The sequence below is a fragment of the Dermacentor albipictus genome, chromosome 3, assembly GCF_038994185.2.
Source record: "Dermacentor albipictus isolate Rhodes 1998 colony chromosome 3, USDA_Dalb.pri_finalv2, whole genome shotgun sequence".
In the NCBI taxonomy this organism is placed as follows: domain Eukaryota; kingdom Metazoa; phylum Arthropoda; class Arachnida; order Ixodida; family Ixodidae; genus Dermacentor; species Dermacentor albipictus.
In genome coordinates this window covers 42880728-42903284 of record NC_091823.1, presented here as the reverse complement: position 1 = coordinate 42903284, position 22557 = coordinate 42880728, and the positions used below count along the sequence as shown (strand labels likewise).

The following is a 22557-nucleotide window of genomic DNA, read 5'->3' as shown; positions in this document are numbered from 1 at the left end:
TCCCCCCCCCCCCAACTCCTTGCGGCGGATGGGCTGCATTAAAAGCTTCTTCTTGTTTCGCAGTTGTCTTCTTACCGGGCCTGCAAGCCTTACGCTGACAAACGCAATATGTTGCCTTCACTGGTGCTTAGTTGCATACTTCGTTGCGCTGACACTATATATATGCATGCCGCGACTCCCTGCAAGCTAACCCGCTGTTCACATTAGAATGTCTTACATAAACAATGTTTTCCGATGTCTTTAAATCGAGGTCGCGGGATCGAATGCCGGCCACGGCAGCCGCATTTCGATGGGGGAGAAATGCGAAAACACGCGTGTGCTTAGATTTAAGTGCACGTTAAAAAACCCCAGGTGGTCCAAATTTCCGGAGTCCCCCACTACGGCGCGCCTCATAATCATATCGTGGTTTTTGCACGTAAAATCCCACAATTTGTTTTATTTTATGATTTTAAATAACCAAGTGTAAAACAACGAATAATAATAATAATAATATTTGGGGTTTTACGTGCCAAAACCACTTTCTGATTATGAGGCACGCCGTAGTGGAGGACTCCGGAAATTTTGACCACCTGGGGTTCTTTAACGTGCACCTAAATCTAAGCACACGGGTGCTTTCGCATTTCGCCCCCATCGAAATGCGGCCGCCGTGGCCGGGATTCGATCCCGCGACCTCGTGCTCAGCAGCCCAACACCATAGCCACTGAGCAACCAGGGCGGGTTAAAACAACGAATCTTGCGTCAACATAATTTTCTTTAAATATGTACTAATTGAGGAAAAAAGGTCTTGTTTTATTAAATATATACCATTTAACTTCATAAGCTTAACTGTGTACTTGACACTAACTTATAAATACTTAAAGTAATGGGTCACAGGAGACATATAGCGCAAGTTTGTACCTTTCTTTCAGCACTAAGTATACATTATGTCCCATTATATACCTATACCTATACCTATATTACCTATTATTTACCTATATTCTCGCCCTATTATATTTGTGGGATTTTTTATCGTTCTTTCTTAGTGCCGCATCTTAAGTATAACGATGTCTTTGTGCTCTGGTGTTGCGCCTGTACGACGCTTTTTGCTACCCAGCTACGCACACAAGCACGTGTGCTTACGCAGGCGGTTCATTATTTTATACCACCATGAAAAGTAAAATTTTAATTTCAATCGCAACTTTCAAGAACAATCTTACCGTATTTACTCGATTCTAAGCACGCCCTTTTTTTCATGATCGCGATGCCCAAAGTGAGGGGGGGTGCTTAGATTCGAAAAATCTGGAATGACCCCCCCCCCTCTCCCTTTTCGCTGCGACATCACGACGAGATGGGTGCGAGAAATAACATTTTATTTTTCAAACATCCAAAAGAAAAATCGGTGCAGACAGTGAGCCCACCGCTTGTGTCGGATGCTTAGTCACTATCACTGCCACTCACGAGTCCGCGCGGCTCTGCAGTCCGGCTGTGCGGCAAGATCGCGCCGCGGACGGCGTTCCACCTCGGGACTCCGACGGCTCCGGCTCGATGACAGAGCGAGCAAGCGCGCTTGGCAGTCTTGGCTACGCGCTCTTCCTAACAAATAGGGGGGGGGGGGGTGCTTAGATTCGCATGCAAACGTTTTTTCCAAATTTTTTCGCGAAAGTAGAGGGGGGTGCTTAGAATCGCGAAAATACGGTACGTACTCTAGATCTGCCGTTTGGTCTGCGAGTGAAAGAGAAACTTCCCCGAACATCGATGGCACTCCGCTGGCTGCTTGCTGCACCTTTGTGCTTTCTGGGCATGTCTGGCTCGTGAGAGCACCTCTCTCTCTCTCTCTCTCTCTCTCTCTCTCTCTCTCTCTCTCTCTCTCTCTCTCTCTCTCTCTCTCTCTCTCTCTCTCTCTCGATATATATATATATATTGTTACGGTGAAGTGAAGGAAGACGTTGAATTGGACTAGAGAAAGACGAAGTCTGGCGGTTGCCTGAACGCCATATCCATCATTTGTAAATATAAGTTATTTTACACTCGTGGGCCTGCTTTCTTCCCGCAACATTTTGGTGGAAGGTGCGGGGTACCACCACGGAACTTCGCAGCGGACGTCATCTACCTGCTGCCACAATGGCAAATCAACCGACACAAGCGACAACGCCTCGGCAGCCCGTGCCCACGGTCATCCTCACTCACCCACGGGACCCGGGAACATTTTGTGGCACGGACAACGTCGACGTCGAGGACTGGCTTACGATGTACGAGCGAGTGTGCGACAACAACAGGTGGGATCCTACAATGATGCTTGCAAACGTAATATTTTATCTGAAGGGAACTGCGAAGCAATGGTATGACACACATGAAGCTGACCTAACGAGCTGGGATGTTTGCAAAGAAAAAATGCGAGACCTGTTCGGCAGACCTGTCGGTCGTCAGCTGGCAGCTCAAAAAGAACTTGCGTGCCGCGCTCAGACGTCCACAGAATCCTATGTCGTGTACATACAGGATGTGCTGGCCCTCTGTCGCAAGGCTGATGACAACATGACCGAGACAGACAAGATTGGCCATATATTGAAAGGTATTGCAGACGATGCCTTCAATCTCTTGATGTGTAAGGATTGTACCACTGTGGATGCAATTATTAAGGAGTGCCGGCGCTTCGAACAAGCGAAGGGCCGCCGCGTCACTCAAACTTTCGACCGGTTGCCCAATACCGCCGCGACATCTTCTTGCGAAGACCCGCCGCGGTTCGTTCAGCCCGCAGGACCGGAAGAAATAACGCGCATCGTTCGCCGTGAGCTTGAGGCCATGGCCCCGGCTCCGGTTCGTTCAGACTGTCGGGAAAGCGTACCCGCTATCTCCCTTATACAAGCGGTCGTTCGGGAGGAAATAGCAAGTTTGGGCATTCCATCTCTCTGCTCAGTCCGCCATACCAACACCTACCAAATTTCTCCGACCGCTCGCTCCCGGACGCAAAGCTTTCCACCACTCCGTCGCAACCCAGCTGAATGGCGCACAGCGGATGATAAACCCATCTGTTTTAATTGTTCCGGTATTGGACACATCGCCCGTCATTGCCGCAACCACTGGTCGTCGCCTCCTCGGTGGTCGTCTCCGAGTCACTACAGCCAAGTACCCGACAATCGCACTTTCTCGCCCTATACGCCGACTAGGAACATCAACGCCGACAGTGCTCCACCAAGATCCAGCCGATCCCCGTCTCCGCAAGGTCGTAGGTCCCGTTCGCCTCTCGTTCACCGCTCTTCGTCCCCTTCTGCAACCGGTCGCTTCGCTTCGGGAAACTAGGCGGTGCAGCTCCCGGAGGTGAAGCTGCAACTCCGACCCGGCCCACAAATCCTCTATTGACCCTGCCTACATGTGGAAACCTGCTGGACATTGAAGTCGATGGCGTTCCTGTTAGATCTCTCGTTGATACAGGAGCGCAGCTTTCAGTGATGAGCGCTGCTCTCCGCCGCCGGCTCAAAAAGGTTCTGACCCCCGCCGTACCGTGCACCGTGCGAGTCGCCGATGGGAGTACGTCACCTGTCCTTGGAATGTGCACAGCACGTGTGACCATTGGGGGCCATTATACCGTTGTTCTATTTATCGTCCTTGAACACTGCCCACACGACCTAATTCTCGGCCTCGACTTCCTTTCGAAACACTCTGCCCAAATTGACTGCTCCGCAGGTGTTGTACAGTTGGACCTGCCGCTTCCTGCCGACGCAACCACTTGTGCTCCACACCGCTTATGTGCTGCTGAATTTGCAAGGCTGTCTCCACAGGCTGCTACAAATGTCCTGCTGACGCCCTGTCCTCCCGTACCTGATGGCGAGTACGTCCTGTCGCCGCTTACTGACGTGGTTTTGTCGCGTAATATTGCCCTACCGAGCACCTTAATTCGGATCCGCGAAAACTGCGCTCGCGTGCCCATCCTCAACTTTGGGTTCTCGTCACATGTTTTGCCACACGGTATCGCCATAGCGCATATCACTCCTTTGGAAGAATTTCAGATTTCTTTTTTGACCTCTGAATCCTTCCTCAGTACGAACGGACCTTTGTCATCCACTCCTTCGTACTCGACGCCTGCGGACGATGTTTCTAAGATGATCGCCCCCGACCTTCCTTCCGAGCAAACAACAGCTCTTCGTCATCTCCTGTCATCTTATCGGGACATCTTTGATTTGGACGACCGTCCACTTGGCCAGACATCTGTTGTCACGCATCGCATCAACACCGGTGACGCCAGCCCCATTCATAGGCGGCCATATCGTGTCTCGGCAACAGAAAGGGCCATCATACAGAAAGAAGTAGACAGGATGATGGACAAGGACATCATTGAACCCTCCAGTAGCCCGTGGGCATCACCGGTTGTCTTAGTAAAGAAAAAAGATAACTCGTGGCGCTTCTGCGTTGACTACCGTCACCTCAACCGGATAACAAAGAAGGATGTTTATCCCTTGCCTCGCATTGATGACGCTCTTGACTGCCTTCACGGATCCCAATACTTTTCGTCAATTGACCTCCGCTCCGGCTATTGGCAGATTAGCGTCGATGAGATGGACCGCGAGAAAACCGCCTTTGTCACACCGGACGGTCTGTACCAATTTAAAGTCATGCCCTTTGGATTATGCAATGCGCCAGCTACATTCGAGCGCATGATGGACTCTCTCTTGCGCGGCTTGAAGTGGTCTACATGCCTGTGTTACCTCGACGATGTGATTGTGTTTTCGCCGAACTTTGAGAGCCACCTGCGGCGCCTCACAACCATACTCTCCGTGTTTCGCAGGGCTGGCCTTCAGCTAAACTCCTCCAAGTGCCATTTCGGTCGCCGTGAAATTAACATGCTTGGTCATCTCGTCAACGCCGCCGGAATCCAACCTGATCCACAGAAAGTTCACGCCGTGCGAAATTTTCCTGTACCTTGTTCAACGAACGATGTCCGTAGTTTTCTGGGCTTATGCTCTTATTTTCGGCGATTTGTGAAAAATTTTGCGGACATCGCTCACCCTCTCACTGACCTTCTTAAGAAAGACGCCTCTTTCTCTTGGGGACCGCTACAGGAGAAAGCCTTCTCTACCCTGATTGAGCGGCTTACCACTTCCCCGATTCTCTCCCACTTTGATCCTTCTGCGCCCACTGAAGTACGAACTGACGCGAGTGGTCATGGCATCGGCGCTGTCCTCGCTCAGCGTCAACAGGGCCAAGACCGTGTCATCGCTTACGCTAGCCGCCGCCTTTCCACGCCCGAGCGAAATTACTCCATTACTGAGAGAGAATGTCTCGCGCTCGTATGGGCGGTCGCGAAATTTCGCCCGTACCTTTTCGGTCGGAGCTTCTGCGTTGTCACCGACCATCACGCCCTCTGCTGGCTCTCCTCTTTGAAGGACCCAACTGGACGACTTGCACGTTGGGCATTGCGCCTACAAGAATATACATTTTCTATTATATATAAGTCAGGACGCCTGCATAAAGACGCTGACTGCCTGTCCCGCAATCCCGTGGATCAACCGGACGATACCGATGCAGACTCGGACATCAGTATTCTGTCCCTCTCCGGCTTCCTCCACATTGGCGACGAGCAGCGCAAGGATCCTGTTCTTCGAACACTTATGGAACGCCTAAGCTCCTCGCCCAATGACCCGTCCCTTCGGATGTTCACCTTGCGCGATGGAACTTTATACCGTCGTAGCGTTCGTCCTGACGGCCCGGAGCTCCTCCTAGTCGTCCCCAAGCACCTTCGACTCACCGTGCTCCAGCAACTTCATGACGCTCCTACTGCTGGACATCTGGGCGTCACTCGTACTTACGACCACCTGCGGCGCCGCTTCTTCTGGCCTGGCATTTATCGCTCTGTGCGCCGTTATGTCGCTTCTTGCGACCTGTGTCAGCGCCGGAAGACGCCTGCTATGCCTCCCGCTGGTTTGCTTCAACCCATTGATATACCTACAGAGCCCTTCTTCCGTGTGGGCCTCGACCTCCTTGGTCCGTTTCCAATTTCCATCAAAGGAAACAAATGGATTGCTGTAGCAACCGATTATGCCACTAGATATGCCATCGCACGAGCCCTGCCAACCAGCTGCGCTACAGATGTCGCCGACTTCTTACTAAAAGACGTCATCCTGCACCACGGCGCCCCTCGCCAGTTGCTGACGGATCGCGGCCGCTACTTTCTATCGAAGGTCGTTGATGATCTGCTCCGCTCCTGTTCTACAGAACATCGGATTGCTACCGCGTACCACCCTCAAACGAACGGCCTCACCGAGCGACTCAACCGCACACTCACTGAAATGCTCGCCATGTACGTTTCCAACGATCACCGCGACTGGGACGTCGCTTTACCATACGTCACTTTCGCATACAACTCGTCCCGTCACGACACGGCCGGATTTTCACCATTTTTCCTTTTGTACGGCCGCGACCCTACCTTGCCTTTTGACACGTTGCTACCTTCCGCAGTACAGTCACCCAGCACTGCTTACGCTCGCGATGCTATTGACTTAGCCGCCCAGGCCCGAGATGTCGCCCGTCATCGCCTCACAGTCTCGCAAGCTTCTCAAAAGCGACGCTACGACCTTCGGCACCGAGACCACCATTTTTCACCTGGTTCCCTTGTCCTTCTCTGGACGCCTTCACGTCGTGTCGGCTTGTCGGAAAAATTACTGTCCCGTTTTTCTGGTCCGTACCAGATCTTACGCCAACTGTCCGACGTGACCTACGAGATCGCCCCACTCGGTCAGCCTTCCGTGCCTCCCAACTTAACCAGTGATGTTGTTCACGTCACCAGGCTCAAGCCCTATGTCCCCCCAATAAGTGAGGCTGTTTAACTTGCACCGGGACGGAGCTCCCCCACCGGGAGGGTGATGTTACGGTGAAGTGAAGGAAGACGTTGAATTGGACTAGAGAAAGACGAAGTCTGGCGGTTGCCTGAACGCCATATCCATCATTTGTAAATATAAGTTATTTTACACTCGTGGGCCTGCTTTCTTCCCGCAACAATATATATATATATATATATATATATATATATATATATATATATATATATATATATATATATATATATATATATATATATATATATATATATATATATCTGTCTATCAAACACACACACACTCTCTCTCTGTCCCTTCATTCTTCCTATTCCCCTTCTCCCTTCTCCCAGCGCAGGGTAGCCAGCAGGACTCTTGACTGGTTAACATTCCTGCCTTGATTTTCTCTCCCCCTCTCTCTCTTCTATCCATGCCACGCACTCCTCGAAGTGCGGAGTAGCAGCTGTTCGGTTCGTATTATTCAACGCATAACGTTGTTTCGCACGCTTTGTTTCAGCAAGCGGGGTTCCCGTCCTAGTCATTGTGGTAGAAGACAAAAAGAAAAACGCTCCTTCAGCAAACCATTGACACCCATCCAGTTTTGCACGGGTGCAAAAAGCCTAGCGCGCTGCTCACATAGCCATGTGTTAAATATCGGTGAAAATTCTTTATATCTGATAAGTTGGACGCAACACATGTGTCCATGCCTAAAAGCAGAAGCGCGTAACTCTGAGGCAGGGCTTCAGTGAAATTAAAGTAATGGAATTAAATTCTGGAGTTTCACTTGCCAAACCCACGATATATGATTTTTGCCCACTCAAATCAATGTACGCGTGAACACTTCCATTTCCAACGACCGCGGCGCTACCTGCAAGCCGCTACCTGCAAGCCAGAAAGGACGCAAGAAAACGGAGAAGAGGTGGCGACGTCACCGTGAGTTTTCCGCACCAGCTCGCCATGACGTCACGAGTTTTGACAGAGTCTGCTCCGTTTCAGTGCATCGTTTGTCAATAAAGAAGGACAATCCCGCGTTCCAAAGGAGCCAACTACTCAACGTATAGCAAGTTTCTAAACCTTCCCCTTCATCAAAACATCCCAGGTACTGGAATATACATTGAAATGCGTGATGTCACACTGACGGCACTGACGTTCCAGCGCGAAATTCAGAGGAAAGAAAATTCTGTCTTTATTTCTGTAATGACTAACCGTCTCCCGCCAAACGAATGAAAGTAGGGGTTTGAGAGAAGACTTTACCAGCCTGAATAGATGCAGCGCTGTTAATTGTGATCACTTAAGAAACCCCTGGTGGTCACAGTAGATCCAGAGCACTCCATTACAGCGTCACTGTGTTGTTTTGGAATGCTTCAAGCCACCGTAATAAATAATATACCTTCAGTCGGGGAAGATCATTTATATTGTTACGGTGAAGTGAAGGAAGACGTTGAATTGGACTAGAGAAAGACGAAGTCTGGCGGTTGCCTGAACGCCATATCCATCATTTGTAAATATAAGTTATTTTACACTCGTGGGCCTGCTTTCTTCCCGCAACATTTTGGTGGAAGGTGCGGGGTACCACCACGGAACTTCGCAGCGGACGTCATCTACCTGCTGCCACAATGGCAAATCAACCGACACAAGCGACAACGCCTCGGCAGCCCGTGCCCACGGTCATCCTCACTCACCCACGGGACCCGGGAACATTTTGTGGCACGGACAACGTCGACGTCGAGGACTGGCTTACGATGTACGAGCGAGTGTGCGACAACAACAGGTGGGATCCTACAATGATGCTTGCAAACGTAATATTTTATCTGAAGGGAACTGCGAAGCAATGGTATGACACACATGAAGCTGACCTAACGAGCTGGGATGTTTGCAAAGAAAAAATGCGAGACCTGTTCGGCAGACCTGTCGGTCGTCAGCTGGCAGCTAAAAAAGAACTTGCGTGCCGCGCTCAGACGTCCACAGAATCCTATGTCGTGTACATACAGGATGTGCTGGCCCTCTGTCGCAAGGCTGATGACAACATGACCGAGGCAGACAAGATTGGCCATATATTGAAAGGTATTGCAGACGATGCCTTCAATCTCTTGATGTGTAAGGATTGTGCCACTGTGGATGCAATTATTAAGGAGTGCCGGCGCTTCGAACAAGCGAAGGGCCGCCGCGTCACTCAAACTTTCGACCGGTTGCCCAATACCGCCGCGACATCTTCTTGCGAAGACCCGCCGCGGTTCGTTCAGCCCGCAGGACCGGAAGAAATAACGCGCATCGTTCGCCGTGAGCTTGAGGCCATGGCCCCGGCTCCCGTTCGTTCAGACTGTCGGGAAAGCGTACCCGCTATCTCCCTTATACAAGCGGTCGTTCGGGAAGAAATAGCAAGTTTGGGCATTCCATCTCTCTGCTCAGTCCGCCATACCAACACCTACCAAATTTCTCCGACCGCTCGCTCCCGGACGCAAAGCTTTCCACCACTCCGTCGCAACCCAGCTGAATGGCGCACAGCGGATGATAAACCCATCTGTTTTAATTGTTCCGGTATTGGACACATCGCCCGTCATTGCCGCAACCACTGGTCGTCGCCTCCTCGGTGGTCGTCTCCGAGTCACTACAGCGAAGTACCCGACAATCGCACTTTCTCGCCCTATACGCCGACTAGGAACATCAACGCCGACAGTGCTCCACCAAGATCCAGCCGATCCCCGTCTCCGCAAGGTCGTAGGTCCCGTTCGCCTCTCGTTCACCGCTCTTCGTCCCCTTCTGCAACCGGTCGCTTCGCTTCGGGAAACTAGGCGGTGCAGCTCCCGGAGGTGAAGCTGCAACTCCGACCCGGCCCACAAATACCCTGCCTACATGTGGAAACCTGCTGTACATTGAAGTCGATGGCGTTCCTGTTAGATCTCTCGTTGATACAGGAGCGCAGCTCTCAGTTATGAGCGCTGCTCTCCGCCGCCGGCTCAAAAAGGTTCTGACCCCCGCCGTACCGTGCACCGTGCGAGTCGCCGATGGGAGTACGTCACCTGTCCTTGGAATGTGCACAGCACGTGTGACCATTGGGGGCCATTATACCGTTGTTCTATTTATCGTCCTTGAACACTGCCCACACGACCTAATTCTCGGCCTCGACTTCCTTTCGAAACACTCTGCCCAAATTGACTGCTCCGCAGGTGTTGTACAGTTGGACCTGCCGCTTCCTGCCGACGCAACCACTTGTGCTCCACACCGCTTATGTGCTGCTGAATTTGCAAGGCTGCCTCCACAGGCTGCTACAAATGTCCTGCTGACGCCCTGTCCTCCCGTACCTGATGGCGAGTACGTCCTGTCGCCGCTTACTGACGTGGTTTTGTCGCGTAATATTGCCCTACCGAGCACCTTAATTCGGATCCGCGAAAACTGCGCTCGCGTGCCCATCCTCAATTTTGGGTTCTCGTCACATGTTTTGCCACACGGTATCGCCATAGCGCATATCACTCCTTTGGAAGAATTTCAGATTTCTTTTTTGACCTCTGAATCCTTCCTCAGTACGAACGGACCTTTGTCATCCACTCCTTCGTACTCGACGCCTGCGGACGATGTTTCTAAGATGATCGCCCCCGACCTTCCTTCCGAGCAAACAACAGCTATTCGTCATCTCCTGTCATCTTATCGGGACATCTTTGATTTGGACGACCGTCCACTTGGCCAGACATCTGTTGTCACGCATCGCATCAACACCGGTGACGCCAGCCCCATTCATAGGCGGCCATATCGTGTCTCGGCAACAGAAAGGGCCATCATACAGAAAGAAGTAGACAGGATGATGGACAAGGACATCATTGAACCCTCCAGTAGCCCGTGGGCATCACCGGTTGTCTTAGTAAAGAAAAAAGATAACTCGTGGCGCTTCTGCGTTGACTACCGTCACCTCAACCGGATAACAAAGAAGGATGTTTATCCCTTGCCTCGCATTGATGACGCTCTTGACTGCCTTCACGGATCCCAATACTTTTCATCAATTGACCTCCGCTCCGGCTATTGGCAGATTAGCGTCGATGAGATGGACCGCGAGAAAACCGCCTTTGTCACACCGGACGGTCTGTACCAATTTAAAGTCATGCCCTTTGGATTATGCAATGCGCCAGCTACATTCGAGCGCATGATGGACTCTCTCTTGCGCGGCTTGAAGTGGTCTACATGCCTGTGTTACCTCGACGATGTGATTGTGTTTTCGCCGAACTTTGAGAGCCACCTGCGGCGCCTCACAACCATACTCTCCGTGTTTCGCAGGGCTGGCCTTCAGCTAAACTCCTCCAAGTGCCATTTCGGTCGCCGTGAAATTAACATGCTTGGTCATCTCGTCAACGCCGCCGGAATCCAACCTGATCCACAGAAAGTTCACGCCGTGCGAAATTTTCCTGTACCTTGTTCAACGAACGATGTCCGTAGTTTTCTGGGCTTATGCTCTTATTTTCCGCGATTTGTGAAAAATTTTGCGGACATCGCTCACCCTCTCACTGACCTTCTTAAGAAAGACGCCTCTTTCTCTTGGGGACCGCTACAGGAGAAAGCCTTCTCTACCCTGATTGAGCGGCTTACCACTTCCCCGATTCTCTCCCACTTTGACCCTTCTGCGCCCACTGAAGTACGAACTGACGCGAGTGGTCATGGCATCGGCGCTGTCCTCGCTCAGCGTCAACAGGGCCAAGACCGTGTCATCGCTTACGCTAGCCGCCGCCTTTCCACGCCCGAGCGAAATTACTCCATTACTGAGAGAGAATGTCTCGCGCTCGTATGGGCGGTCGCGAAATTTCGCCCGTACCTTTTCGGTCGGAGCTTCTGCGTTGTCACCGACCATCACGCCCTCTGCTGGCTCTCCTCTTTGAAGGACCCAACTGGACGACTTGCACGTTGGGCATTGCGCCTACAAGAATATACATTTTCTATTATATATAAGTCAGGACGCCTGCATAAAGACGCTGACTGCCTGTCCCGCAATCCCGTGGATCAACCGGACGATACCGATGCAGACTCGGACATCAGTATTCTGTCCCTCTCCCGCTTCCTCCACATTGGCGACGAGCAGCGCAAGGATCCTGTTCTTCGAACACTTATGGAACGCCTAAGCTCCTCGCCCAATGACCCGTCCCTTCGGATGTTCACCTTGCGCGATGGAACTTTATACCGTCGTAGCGTTCGTCCTGACGGCCCGGAGCTCCTCCTAGTCGTCCCCAAGCACCTTCGACTCACCGTGCTCCAGCAACTTCATGACGCTCCTACTGCTGGACATCTGGGCGTCACTCGTACTTTCGACCACCTGCGGCGCCGCTTCTTCTGGCCTGGCATTTATCGCTCTGTGCGCCGTTATGTCGCTTCTTGCGACCTGTGTCAGCGCCGGAAGACGCCTGCTATGCCTCCCGCTGGTTTGCTTCAACCCATTGATATACCTACAGAGCCCTTCTTCCGTGTGGGCCTCGACCTCCTTGGTCCGTTTCCAATTTCCATCAAAGGAAACAAATGGATTGCTGTAGCAACCGATTATGCCACTAGATATGCCATCGCACGAGCCCTGCCAGCCAGCTGCGCTACAGATGTCGCCGACTTCTTACTAAAAGACGTCATCCTGCACCACGGCGCCCCTCGCCAGTTGCTGACGGATCGCGGCCGCTACTTTCTATCGAAGGTCGTTGATGATCTGCTCCGCTCCTGTTCTACAGAACATCGGATTGCTACCGCGTACCACCCTCAAACGAACGGCCTCACCGAGCGACTCAACCGCACACTCACTGAAATGCTCGCCATGTACGTTTCCAACGATCACCGCGACTGGGACGTCGCTTTACCATACGTCACTTTCGCATACAACTCGTCCCGTCACGACACTGCCGGATTTTCACCATTTTTCCTTTTGTACGGCCGCGACCCCACCTTGCCTTTTGACACGTTGCTACCTTCCGCAGTACAGTCACCCAGCACTGCTTACGCTCGCGATGCTATTGACTTAGCCGCCCAGGCCCGAGATGTCGCCCGTCATCGCCTCACAGTCTCGCAAGCTTCTCAAAAGCGACGCTACGACCTTCGGCACCGAGACCACCATTTTTCACCTGGTTCCCTTGTCCTTCTCTGGACGCCTTCACGTCGTGTCGGCTTGTCGGAAAAATTACTGTCCCGTTTTTCTGGTCCGTACCAGATCTTACGCCAACTGTCCGACGTGACCTACGAGATCGCCCCACTCGGTCAGCCTTCCGTGCCTCCCAACTTAACCAGTGATGTTGTTCACGTCACCAGGCTCAAGCCCTATGTCCCCCCAATAAGTGAGGCTGTTTAACTTGCACCGGGACGGAGCTCCCCCACCGGGAGGGTGATGTTACGGTGAAGTGAAGGAAGACGTTGAATTGGACTAGAGAAAGACGAAGTCTGGCGGTTGCCTGAACGCCATATCCATCATTTGTAAATATAAGTTATTTTACACTCGTGGGCCTGCTTTCTTCCCGCAACAATATTACGAATGTCAAACTCGAAATGCCCGAGAAACAACAGTCGCAGGAGCCTTTACTAACTTACCCATTACATGTGATATCCAAACGTTCTTTATAAGCCTTGATTATCGGTCTCGGGCTTGTTGTGAAATAAACGAGAACTAGCGATGGTATTGGGCTCAACGTTAGCAGAACACCATTCTCATGATGGGGTAAGGTCCCTCGATTGATTCGTTCCGGCTGCGGAGAAAGACCGGGCACGTGCCCGCACCCGGCCTCTCCCCGAAATTTCTTCGCTAGTATCCGGCCTCCCTAGCCCCTTCCTCCTCCTAACCCCCACCTTCCCTTGAAAAAAATATCTGGCTACGCCAGTGCGACTCACGGCCGCTTTACTGAAGGAACTATACCATGGTTTACGGGGCGTTATACGTGCCGCGTTCAGTAATATTTTCTGTCAGTAATGGCAGAAACAGTTGCACTGACAGCAGTTTTGCACTACCAGTACGAGTGCAAAACCTAGTGCGCATAGAGCGCCAGCTATCACGTACAGCTGTGAGCAAAAGTATGCGTACCACAGGGTCGCAAAAAAAAACGGAATTTCCTCATAATTAACACGCATAAACGGAAACTGACCATTGCGCTAGAAAATTCGTAATGCCAAGTGTGTACTGCACACTTTATTTCAAGTTGCATTCACAGACAGAGGAGCAAATGAGTTTTATCGCCCAATCCCTGGTCCCTATACTTTTGGTCATGGGTTTACGTGCTTCGCATTATGGGTGATATTGCAATCTTTTCCTTTTTCGTAATGCTTGCAGCCAGTAATTTGTACATGTGCTTCAAGCTGGTGTTGCGTCCCTTCATGAGGAAAGAACGCAACGTGTCCGACAATATACAATAAGCGGATATTTAATCACTATCTAGTTATGAAGGTTCGCTAGAAAATTTCAAAATAACAACCGCACCCCCAGCTGGACTCACATTCAATGTGGTGACCCGCGGTGTTATGCCTGTCGATATTGCGTTCCGCTGATGAGCTCGAGGTAGTGGATTCGTAGTTCCCCGGCCGCGGTGGTGGCATTTCTATGGAGGCAAAAAGCCAAAACGCTCGTGAAGTTAGATTTAGGCGCACGTTAAGTAAGCCCAGGGGATCAGAATAAATCCTGAGCCCTCCACTAAGACGTCGCACATATTCACGTCGTGGTTTTAGCACCGTAAATCCCCCTATATTTCTTTTCATTGTATAATGTGTAACTTTGGTGCATTTGTCTACAGCCCCTTTCAATACGTGACTGAAGGGAATAAGTAGACCGGCGGACGTTCGATTTGAAATGCTGCAGGGCACATCCCTCGCAATCATGCATGTTTGGGCGTGTTGGGTTTACATGCATGCAAATAATGCATATACAGAGCAGGGATCCTATAACACAATACTGCTCCAGTCGCCAGACGTCAAGCTTACGTATAACCATGGACGGTAAAGCGCAGCGTTGCTTGCAAAGCCCAATCAAGCGCGCTTCTTATCTATAGGATGCTACCTTCTGCTTTCAAAGCGAATAGCATTGCCTAAATTGAGCAGTTTACTTATCTAATAGGCTGATAAAAGGCGAGGAGCACGCTCAAGTGGAGAGAGTGTCCTTGGCACCGAGCCAGCACAGTGAAACTAGATAACCGGATGAGGAGGGTGGTGCCGGCGTCGCCGATTGGTCCACTTCCCCTTACTTAGCTTGCGTTGGCTGGTCAAAAATCGCGGTGGCGTGTGACGAAAGGTTAAAGCACCGTTAAAACAGATCCTCAGCAAAGAAGAGGTGGCAGAGCCATGTCGCATACGTGCCGAAAGGTCTCCATAACGTTATACTCCCACGCAACATTTATTTTTTTTTTCATACGCAAATAGGTCCATGCTCCCCGACAGCTTTGAGTAGCCAGCACCACAGCGATCGGTGGGCAGCCATCTTCTATTGTTTTTAGTAACGGGGCAGTCTCGGGCTGTTCAGAACAAATTAGTCTTGTTCGAATATTAATGCGTCTTTAACACGTACATATCACTCTGATGCGTTGAGTTTTCGCGGTTTTGTGACGTCGCGCGACAGACAGGTGAAGTGGACGCAGCCCGAAAACGTTTGACCGATCGCGATTGGCCAAACGACGCCTAATGGCCAAAGAAAGGAGTCTAATCAGAAATTTTTTTTTGCTTTCATCCGGTCTAATCATGCATATTCAGTGCGCACATATCGTACCAAATGAGGAGTTCTCGCGCTTTTCGTGACATTGCCTGACAGACAAGCGCGGTGGAAGGGAGGGCGGCTTGAAGTATGTTTGACCAATCGTGGAGAACTGATTTCAGAATTGGAATAGAAAAGTTAGGATAGCTCGACGTTATAATGCCCCTGCATAATATGTCCAGATTCCGCTCCGGAATGCCCAGCGAGCTCCAATATTCAACAAAACCAAACATCCAGTAAGGATACAAATGTTCATTGAGCATTCAGAGGCACGTTTAGACGTTCTGTGTCGTAGGACGTTTGAGGTGCGATCTTGTACGCGTTCCAAAATAGAACGGAGGCGGTCCGTTCCACCGAGACGCACACGATTGGTCAATTTGAACTGTGACGACCGCCATGACGCCAGTTGTGACGTGATATCTGCTGTCAATCATTCCGTGTCGTCTGTCATCGGACGAACGCAACGGAACGGACCGCCTATTTCGTGACGTAAAGAACGGACCACCTCCGTTCGATTTTGGAACGCGTACAAGATCGCACCCCAAAGTCTCGCTTGTCACGGACTTACTATACAGCGTGCTTTTTTTCTTTTTCTAGAATTAAAATATTTAATGCCACCTGCGGCATAGGTAGCACAACTGTAGACTTTCTTGCGGACTTTCTATACACGAGAAATCAAAATACACAATCGATTACTTAGTCAATTTTATCTAATTATAAATTTTAGATTAATTGCATTACGGCACCTATTGAAATTTACGAATTGAAGCCTGTGGGTTTACAAGGCACTTGGAACGAATTCTGCGGATGGCACTAATTTTGAGATTCTGATATATGTGTCCCGAAATGTACGTTGATATAATTGCTCCAATTATTCTTACACTTAAGTGCATCAATATTTTTGTTAAAAAGTGGAACAACAGTGAATTTATACGTCAAGATTGATGGTGTTATTTGAAAGCTGATGCTAAATTCAAAGTTAATTCCGAGTTGATATAGCGGGGACTAACTGGCTCCAATTTGTTAATGAATTGAATAAATTGTGTAAATAAAGTAATTAGCTAACTATTTATTAGTGATCTTTTTATTAACTGCCAGTTATGCATTTTTATTCTATGTGCAAGTAATGCCCACCTCTTCTGGTAATCCAGCTCCAGTGCTACATACCACGAGAGGGGGAGGGGGGGGTGCTTCTTAATTTTTTTTAGCTGTAAAAAATAAAAATAACACCTGACATATTTCATCGCTCTTGATGTTCAGGCCACTAATTAGACGAACCACGAACCGTCCTAAATAACGTGGACCATTGTTGCGTGACTGAGGATGCGGCGACACTTCATTTCCTTGCAGTCACCATGGGAATACTTTTGCCTAAGCGCTGCGAAAAGCAGTCATTAGAAACTCCCTGCCTCATGGGGTTATAATGTATATATACAACGCAATGGAGATTAGAGTAGGCATTGTTGATAGTGAAATCACATTGTTGATAGTGATTTTGCTAGGTAATTGTGACATGCCATCCTGTTTGTTGTTTTTAGGTATAACATTCTATACCTAACACTTAACACTCTGTGCACTCTACAGGACAGCCAGTGCATTTTCATTATGGGTTCCCCGTGTGCGTTTACGCTCTGGTTTTGCCCTGGGATTTACCGGCGGAAGCACTACGGCGCGCTAAAGCCGGGACACAGCTGAAAGACAAGCCGGCAGGGATTAGAAAGTTATTGCCCCCGCCCACCCGACACGCTTTCGCCCGAGTGTCTGTTCCTTGTTGGAACAGCTGCGGCGCGGGTTTGCGCGCGCGTCTTGTGTGCTCAACGACGCGGACGATTTTCGAGGCGTGCTGCATATTCCATTTGCGGAATATACTAGCTGCATCTCGGACGGGGTCAGTGACTTCGGCAGTGACTCTTCCGGGAGCAGACGACAGTTTTGCCCACGTCATGTCCAGCGCGTCGTCGTCACCACCAGAAGCCATAAAGCCGGCAGCCGCCATACACCGATCTCTCAGACGCCGCTTGCCTGTCCTCAGGTTCGCAGAGGAGTCGTCATGGCGGCTTGGAGCACCGTCTTCGTCGTTTCTCTCGTGTTTCTTCACCACAGCCGTTCGTACAAACTCACCCTATAGGCACCTTGTTTCGGTTAGCTCTCGGCTCACTTAACCCTGTCTTCACGCGAGCGAGAGCATTCGCGGATAACTTCACGATGTTGGCTAGTAGCTTGTCTTGCCAGCATTCTCATCGCTTTTAGGGTAGCAGAAGCAGGCTTCGTTTTGTTCACGTTTTCTTTCTTTTCGTCTTGTCTGAAATATGAGGAATGTGGAGAAAGTGGAACTTAAGAAATGTGTACGTCTGTTCTGTACGTATGTAATAATCAGCCGTTTTTCTTTGCGTGCATTCGTTCAATTGTCAGAAATGTGCGCTTAATTTGTATGCTATCACTGTAGAGTTCACAGCATCGATATCGCGCTCGTGATCCGTACAGTTCGAAAATGTTATATCGTTTACTGTACATCACAAACTGGCAGAGCCAGACTTCACACACTGTGATCCACAATGCTAGAAGCCCTCGCAAACGCCCATGTTTCGATTACAACATATGTTGACTAAAGAGCAGGTGTGTCCATCTCATGTTATGCTTTCACTATGCTTATATAGCCGCGATGCAGTTCCTGAGACCCCGAGAACTAAATGTCGTTTCTAGGTGTCTACAAAGCCACGTTTCTGGTATCGGCGGTCACGGATATTTCCAAGGACTCCCTGGCGTTTTTGTTTGATTATATACAGCATAGCAATAGGTTATATCACCATCACGCGCTTATTGTCGCCACAAATGATCGCAGTGTGCACACAGCCTCGGTTTCTAGCCCCCGTATAATTCGCACCGCTCAAAGCTAATTGATTTCGTCGTCGGTTCACCTGGCGAAGTTTCTTTTCAGCATTGAAAAAAATCCCGATGTCTCCCTCTCGTTGATCGCAGGCGCTGCGAGCGAGAGCGAGATTCTGGCCAACTTCAGGCGCTGTCAGCGGCTGTGCAACCGAGTGTTGAGCAACACCAGCCTGCTGGGCGTCGTGGTGGGCGTCGGCGAGAACCTGCAGAACGCCACTGCCACTGTGGGCACCGGCATCCGCGGAGGCATCCAGGGCGTCGCCACGGGCGTGCGCCAGGGAACGGCCGCCGTTGTCGAGAACGTCCGTAAGAACATACAGGTGGAGCTATACGTTCTTGCGTGCGCATATACGTGTGGCCTAAATGCTAGACTCTCCATGTGGATATATGTGCTATGGCTTTGGCGTTTCTCTCGTTGTCGTGAATACGCATGTCCTTTATACGTGGAAAATATGTTTCAAATTTCTGGGGAATAATTTAGTCAGGACCATAAAACCAGGTCAGAGTCATTTTGACGTTTGAATAGCGCATCGTTTGAAGCACATAGTTTGAACCACACAGCATCTGCCTATAGAATACCGAACCATCTATATAGAACACCACGGCGACGGAGAAAATTCGCCGACTGACCTTGTCAGGGCCAGGAACGAGCCGCCAGACTGTACAAAGTTGCACAATTTTCTAAACCTACCATGTCGCGATCTACAATAAAGGTGCAGTAGCCTGGCTTACAAAACGTCCCATGCAGATATAAATATTGCGAGTGGTTAGGGCCTACAATACAACTAGAAACACGATGAAAAAAAAAGGTCATTCTGCCCTGCGAAGATAGATGACGAGGGAAACTGTAAAACCATGGTAAGAAAAATTGGGCTGAAGGCTTTATTGCATCACTCATTGTCAGTAATGACAGTCACAACGGCTTTGTGGTCGCTATGATATACAGTGATCCGCATACCCGCAACTGCAAACACATTTTTTGATCATGTCAAATCGATGCACGTATACGCCGCTGGGTGGTCGGTTGGGCCGGATCGGCGTGGCATCGCAAGCGATATGTCTGCAAGACGAAAAGCGTAAACCTCTCCCTTTCCGGCCCCGGCACAACCACATTGAAATCACCGAAAACGGCCACATGGGTAGTGTCATTGCAACTAACCCACGTAATGTTACTCGAGTAGCCATGAACCTCACAGGGGTATGAGCCATTGATGATGGCAGTTTTCGACATGCTGTTCTGTATGTTGTATGCGTGATTAGAAAGAATGTAAGCACTGTTCGGTTCACTTTACCGAGTGCTTGTAGCCTCTGCCTTACGGAGCTATGAGCCATTCCATTTTTTGCTTGCTTACGGCGGTATGAGCCATTTGTGATGCTAATTTTACTGTTGCTGACACGAAAATTCTATGGTACCCTAGCTATATACAGCTCCTCTGTAAAACGATTTTATGTATATAAGTATGCAACAGACGACAAAAGAAAAAAAAGTGCAACCGAGCATGCAGGCGTTATAAAAAAAAAAATTGGTTAATTGATCGTTATTCTGCAGAAAAAAACAATAATTAAGTCAAGATATGTGGCCATCCCTACTGGTTCAATTTAGGGCCCGGGACATTTACTCATAAGTCGGGACTGTCCCGCTAAATTAGGAGTGGGTCGTGTGGTCTGAGTGGGTCGTGCGTGTATGTTTGTGTGAGCGGTGGAGGGGTCTCTACGTATTGCTGGGGAAGGCATGATAGCTATGCTGCGAAATGCGCTGCAGAAGATGAACATTACCATATCATATAATTAACCGCTTCACGAAAGCTTCTCTTCGCATAGCTTACAAAACGCGTGTTGGATCTGCGTAATTTTTACATCGATAGTTGTGACGGGCTCACTCGCATGGTCGTTCTGATGTCAGCCGGTGTCCATCACCGTCCGTCGCTGGACTCCCAAAATATTTTGCGAGAAGATTACCGAGACAGGAAAATTTCCATTGTGCCGTGAGTATTCACGCTTACGACCAACAGAGTGGCATTTCAGGATTGGCAGTTCACCCACTACTTTGATGCTACAGAATATTAACCTTGGAGCGCGCGATTGCGCCAACGCAGCTGCCATTTACGTAAGAGGAGCGAGAAAAGCCGATCTTCGCTACCAAGAGGCGCAACTTCCACGAACAAATACGACTCACTTCTTTAATTCACTTCCCGAAAGGGGATTGCTCACTCGCACCCCCTTGCGGATGTTCACTCCAACAAACGCAGCGCGAAACAGTGTAGAGGTCACTGCGCATTATATTTCACCAACTATCGTGTTACTGCTCCCAGTTACGGGCGAAGCTAATTTATATTGAAATCTGCTAGCATGTGCAACCGAATTTGGGACTAGGTGACAAACACTTACACTTTAACGTTTGTTCACACATCGAACTCTCGATGCGCTCCATGTTTTTTTTTCATATTTGTTTTTCTTTCGAGAATGTAGGGTAGCCGACAAAGTTCATTCTTACATCTCTATCCTATAAACCTAGCAGCTTTCCTTTGCGATCTACGTGCTCCCTTCCACGCGCTTCACCATTTTTGTTTTCTTCTTTCCTTTTCACTCTGGTGTCTAGGCCGCCCGCTTTTTAAGAGAAATTACACATATCCTGAAAACATTAAGGACATTATCCTGAACTATTCAGCCTTGTTCGCTGCAATTTCCTGATGACTGGGTATGCCTGCAAATTATACGCAGGCTGTCAGGAACGGTATCCGGCCCAACAGGTACCCGGAGGACGACTACAAGGAGAACAGCCCTTTGCCACCCGAGGAACATCTCTACGTGGTCCCTGCTCCATGACACCGCCGCGACGTTGCTGGGCGGCTAAGGCCTAATCGCCTTTTGCACAAAACCAGCTGCACATCTAACTCATACTCATTTCATACATCTTATACCTCGTCATATAATGTTAACCACGACGCTGCGCAGGTCGTCGCACACACGATCACATGGTATCTGCACATATATAGCGCGACCGTGCGCATAAAACACACACATGGAAATAGAGAGCCTCATTGTTGTGACTGTGCAACTCGCTTCCATCTATGGAAATTTGCTGTCTGCCCATTGTTCGGTAGTTTGAACAAGAAAACCAAGCTCACGAATGAGAAGCCGTTTACGGTATAGGTGCGTTAATCCGAATATGTACAACAGTGGCACGGTTATAACGGTCATATTTTCCTGCTTCATCAATACTTTCATAAAGGCACAGCGTTTTACTGCATGCAACATTGCGAACATCGTACACCAGAACATGCGCGGGAAGGAACACCAGTTGCACCGTCCGCTTTATTACTTTGACGTCACAGCGCTGCACGATATGCGTAAACTTGGCAGGGTCGGAAGTTACTTCACCTCACAGCACGTGCGTTCCGCGCACTTGCATCATGTTGTCACGGTGACAACATGATCACTGCTGTCTAAGCGCTCATAGTGCACAAACTCTTCTGCCACCATGCATGACGTCTGTAGGTTTCGCCACAACATTGAGTGGAGTGCAAAGGTCAGCCATTTTGCAGTCTTCGCCGGCTGATGTGACTTTGTTGACGGTATTTTGGCACGCTTGCTAAGGCGAGGAGGACACCAGTTTGTTCCTTTTTGTTGTGAGGAACGAAGCTGGGAAGAAAGACACCTTCGGATATTGACGTGGCCTGCTTAGTTTATCGAACGAATGCTGCCACGGTACAAAAAACCTGCCTACCCGTTTATTGATTTTTTTTTTAACCAAAGCTTCACATTTCCTCGATAACCCCTTTTCCCTGCACAGCTATCACGTGTTAGCATTGGATAAAAAGTCTCCAATCACTGAAAAGCAAGTGGCCTTGATATATATCACCACGTGAGAAGTACATACGCAAGCGCGCTGCCGGCGCCATGATCCCAGTAGTCTTCGCTGCTTTCCTGCTCTTGGCTTCAAAGAGACCTCAAGAAGTGTGCAGATGACAACGGCATTGTGAGCGTTTGTAGCCGATTATGGCGAAGAGGGCGCTCGTGCTGTTGCTCGTAAGCTTTTTTATCCTCAGCTACATCGCAAAGGTTAAACCGGTTTGTCATGCTTTAAGAAGTGCAAGCGAAACGAGCGCTTAGAACCACAGTTGCCTTCAGTGCAGCAGGGTAGAGAAACTATTCGTAAGATGAGACCATTGTAAAGGAATACGATGCCTAATAAGTTCTTAC

The 22557-nt window shown here is 49.7% G+C and overlaps 1 protein-coding gene across 1 annotated transcript; it reads left to right on the top strand.

Moving 5' to 3' along the window:
* The first annotated feature begins 17101 nt into the window (after positions 1–17101).
* Positions 17102–21543, top strand: LOC135902604 (uncharacterized). Its single transcript, XM_065432798.1, has 3 exons — positions 17102–17570; positions 18445–18674; positions 21076–21543. Exons 1-3 carry the CDS (start codon positions 17516–17518, stop codon positions 21178–21180), a joined length of 390 nt encoding a protein of 129 aa, XP_065288870.1. The 5' UTR covers positions 17102–17515; the 3' UTR covers positions 21181–21543.
* The last annotated feature ends 1014 nt before the right edge of the window (positions 21544–22557 follow it).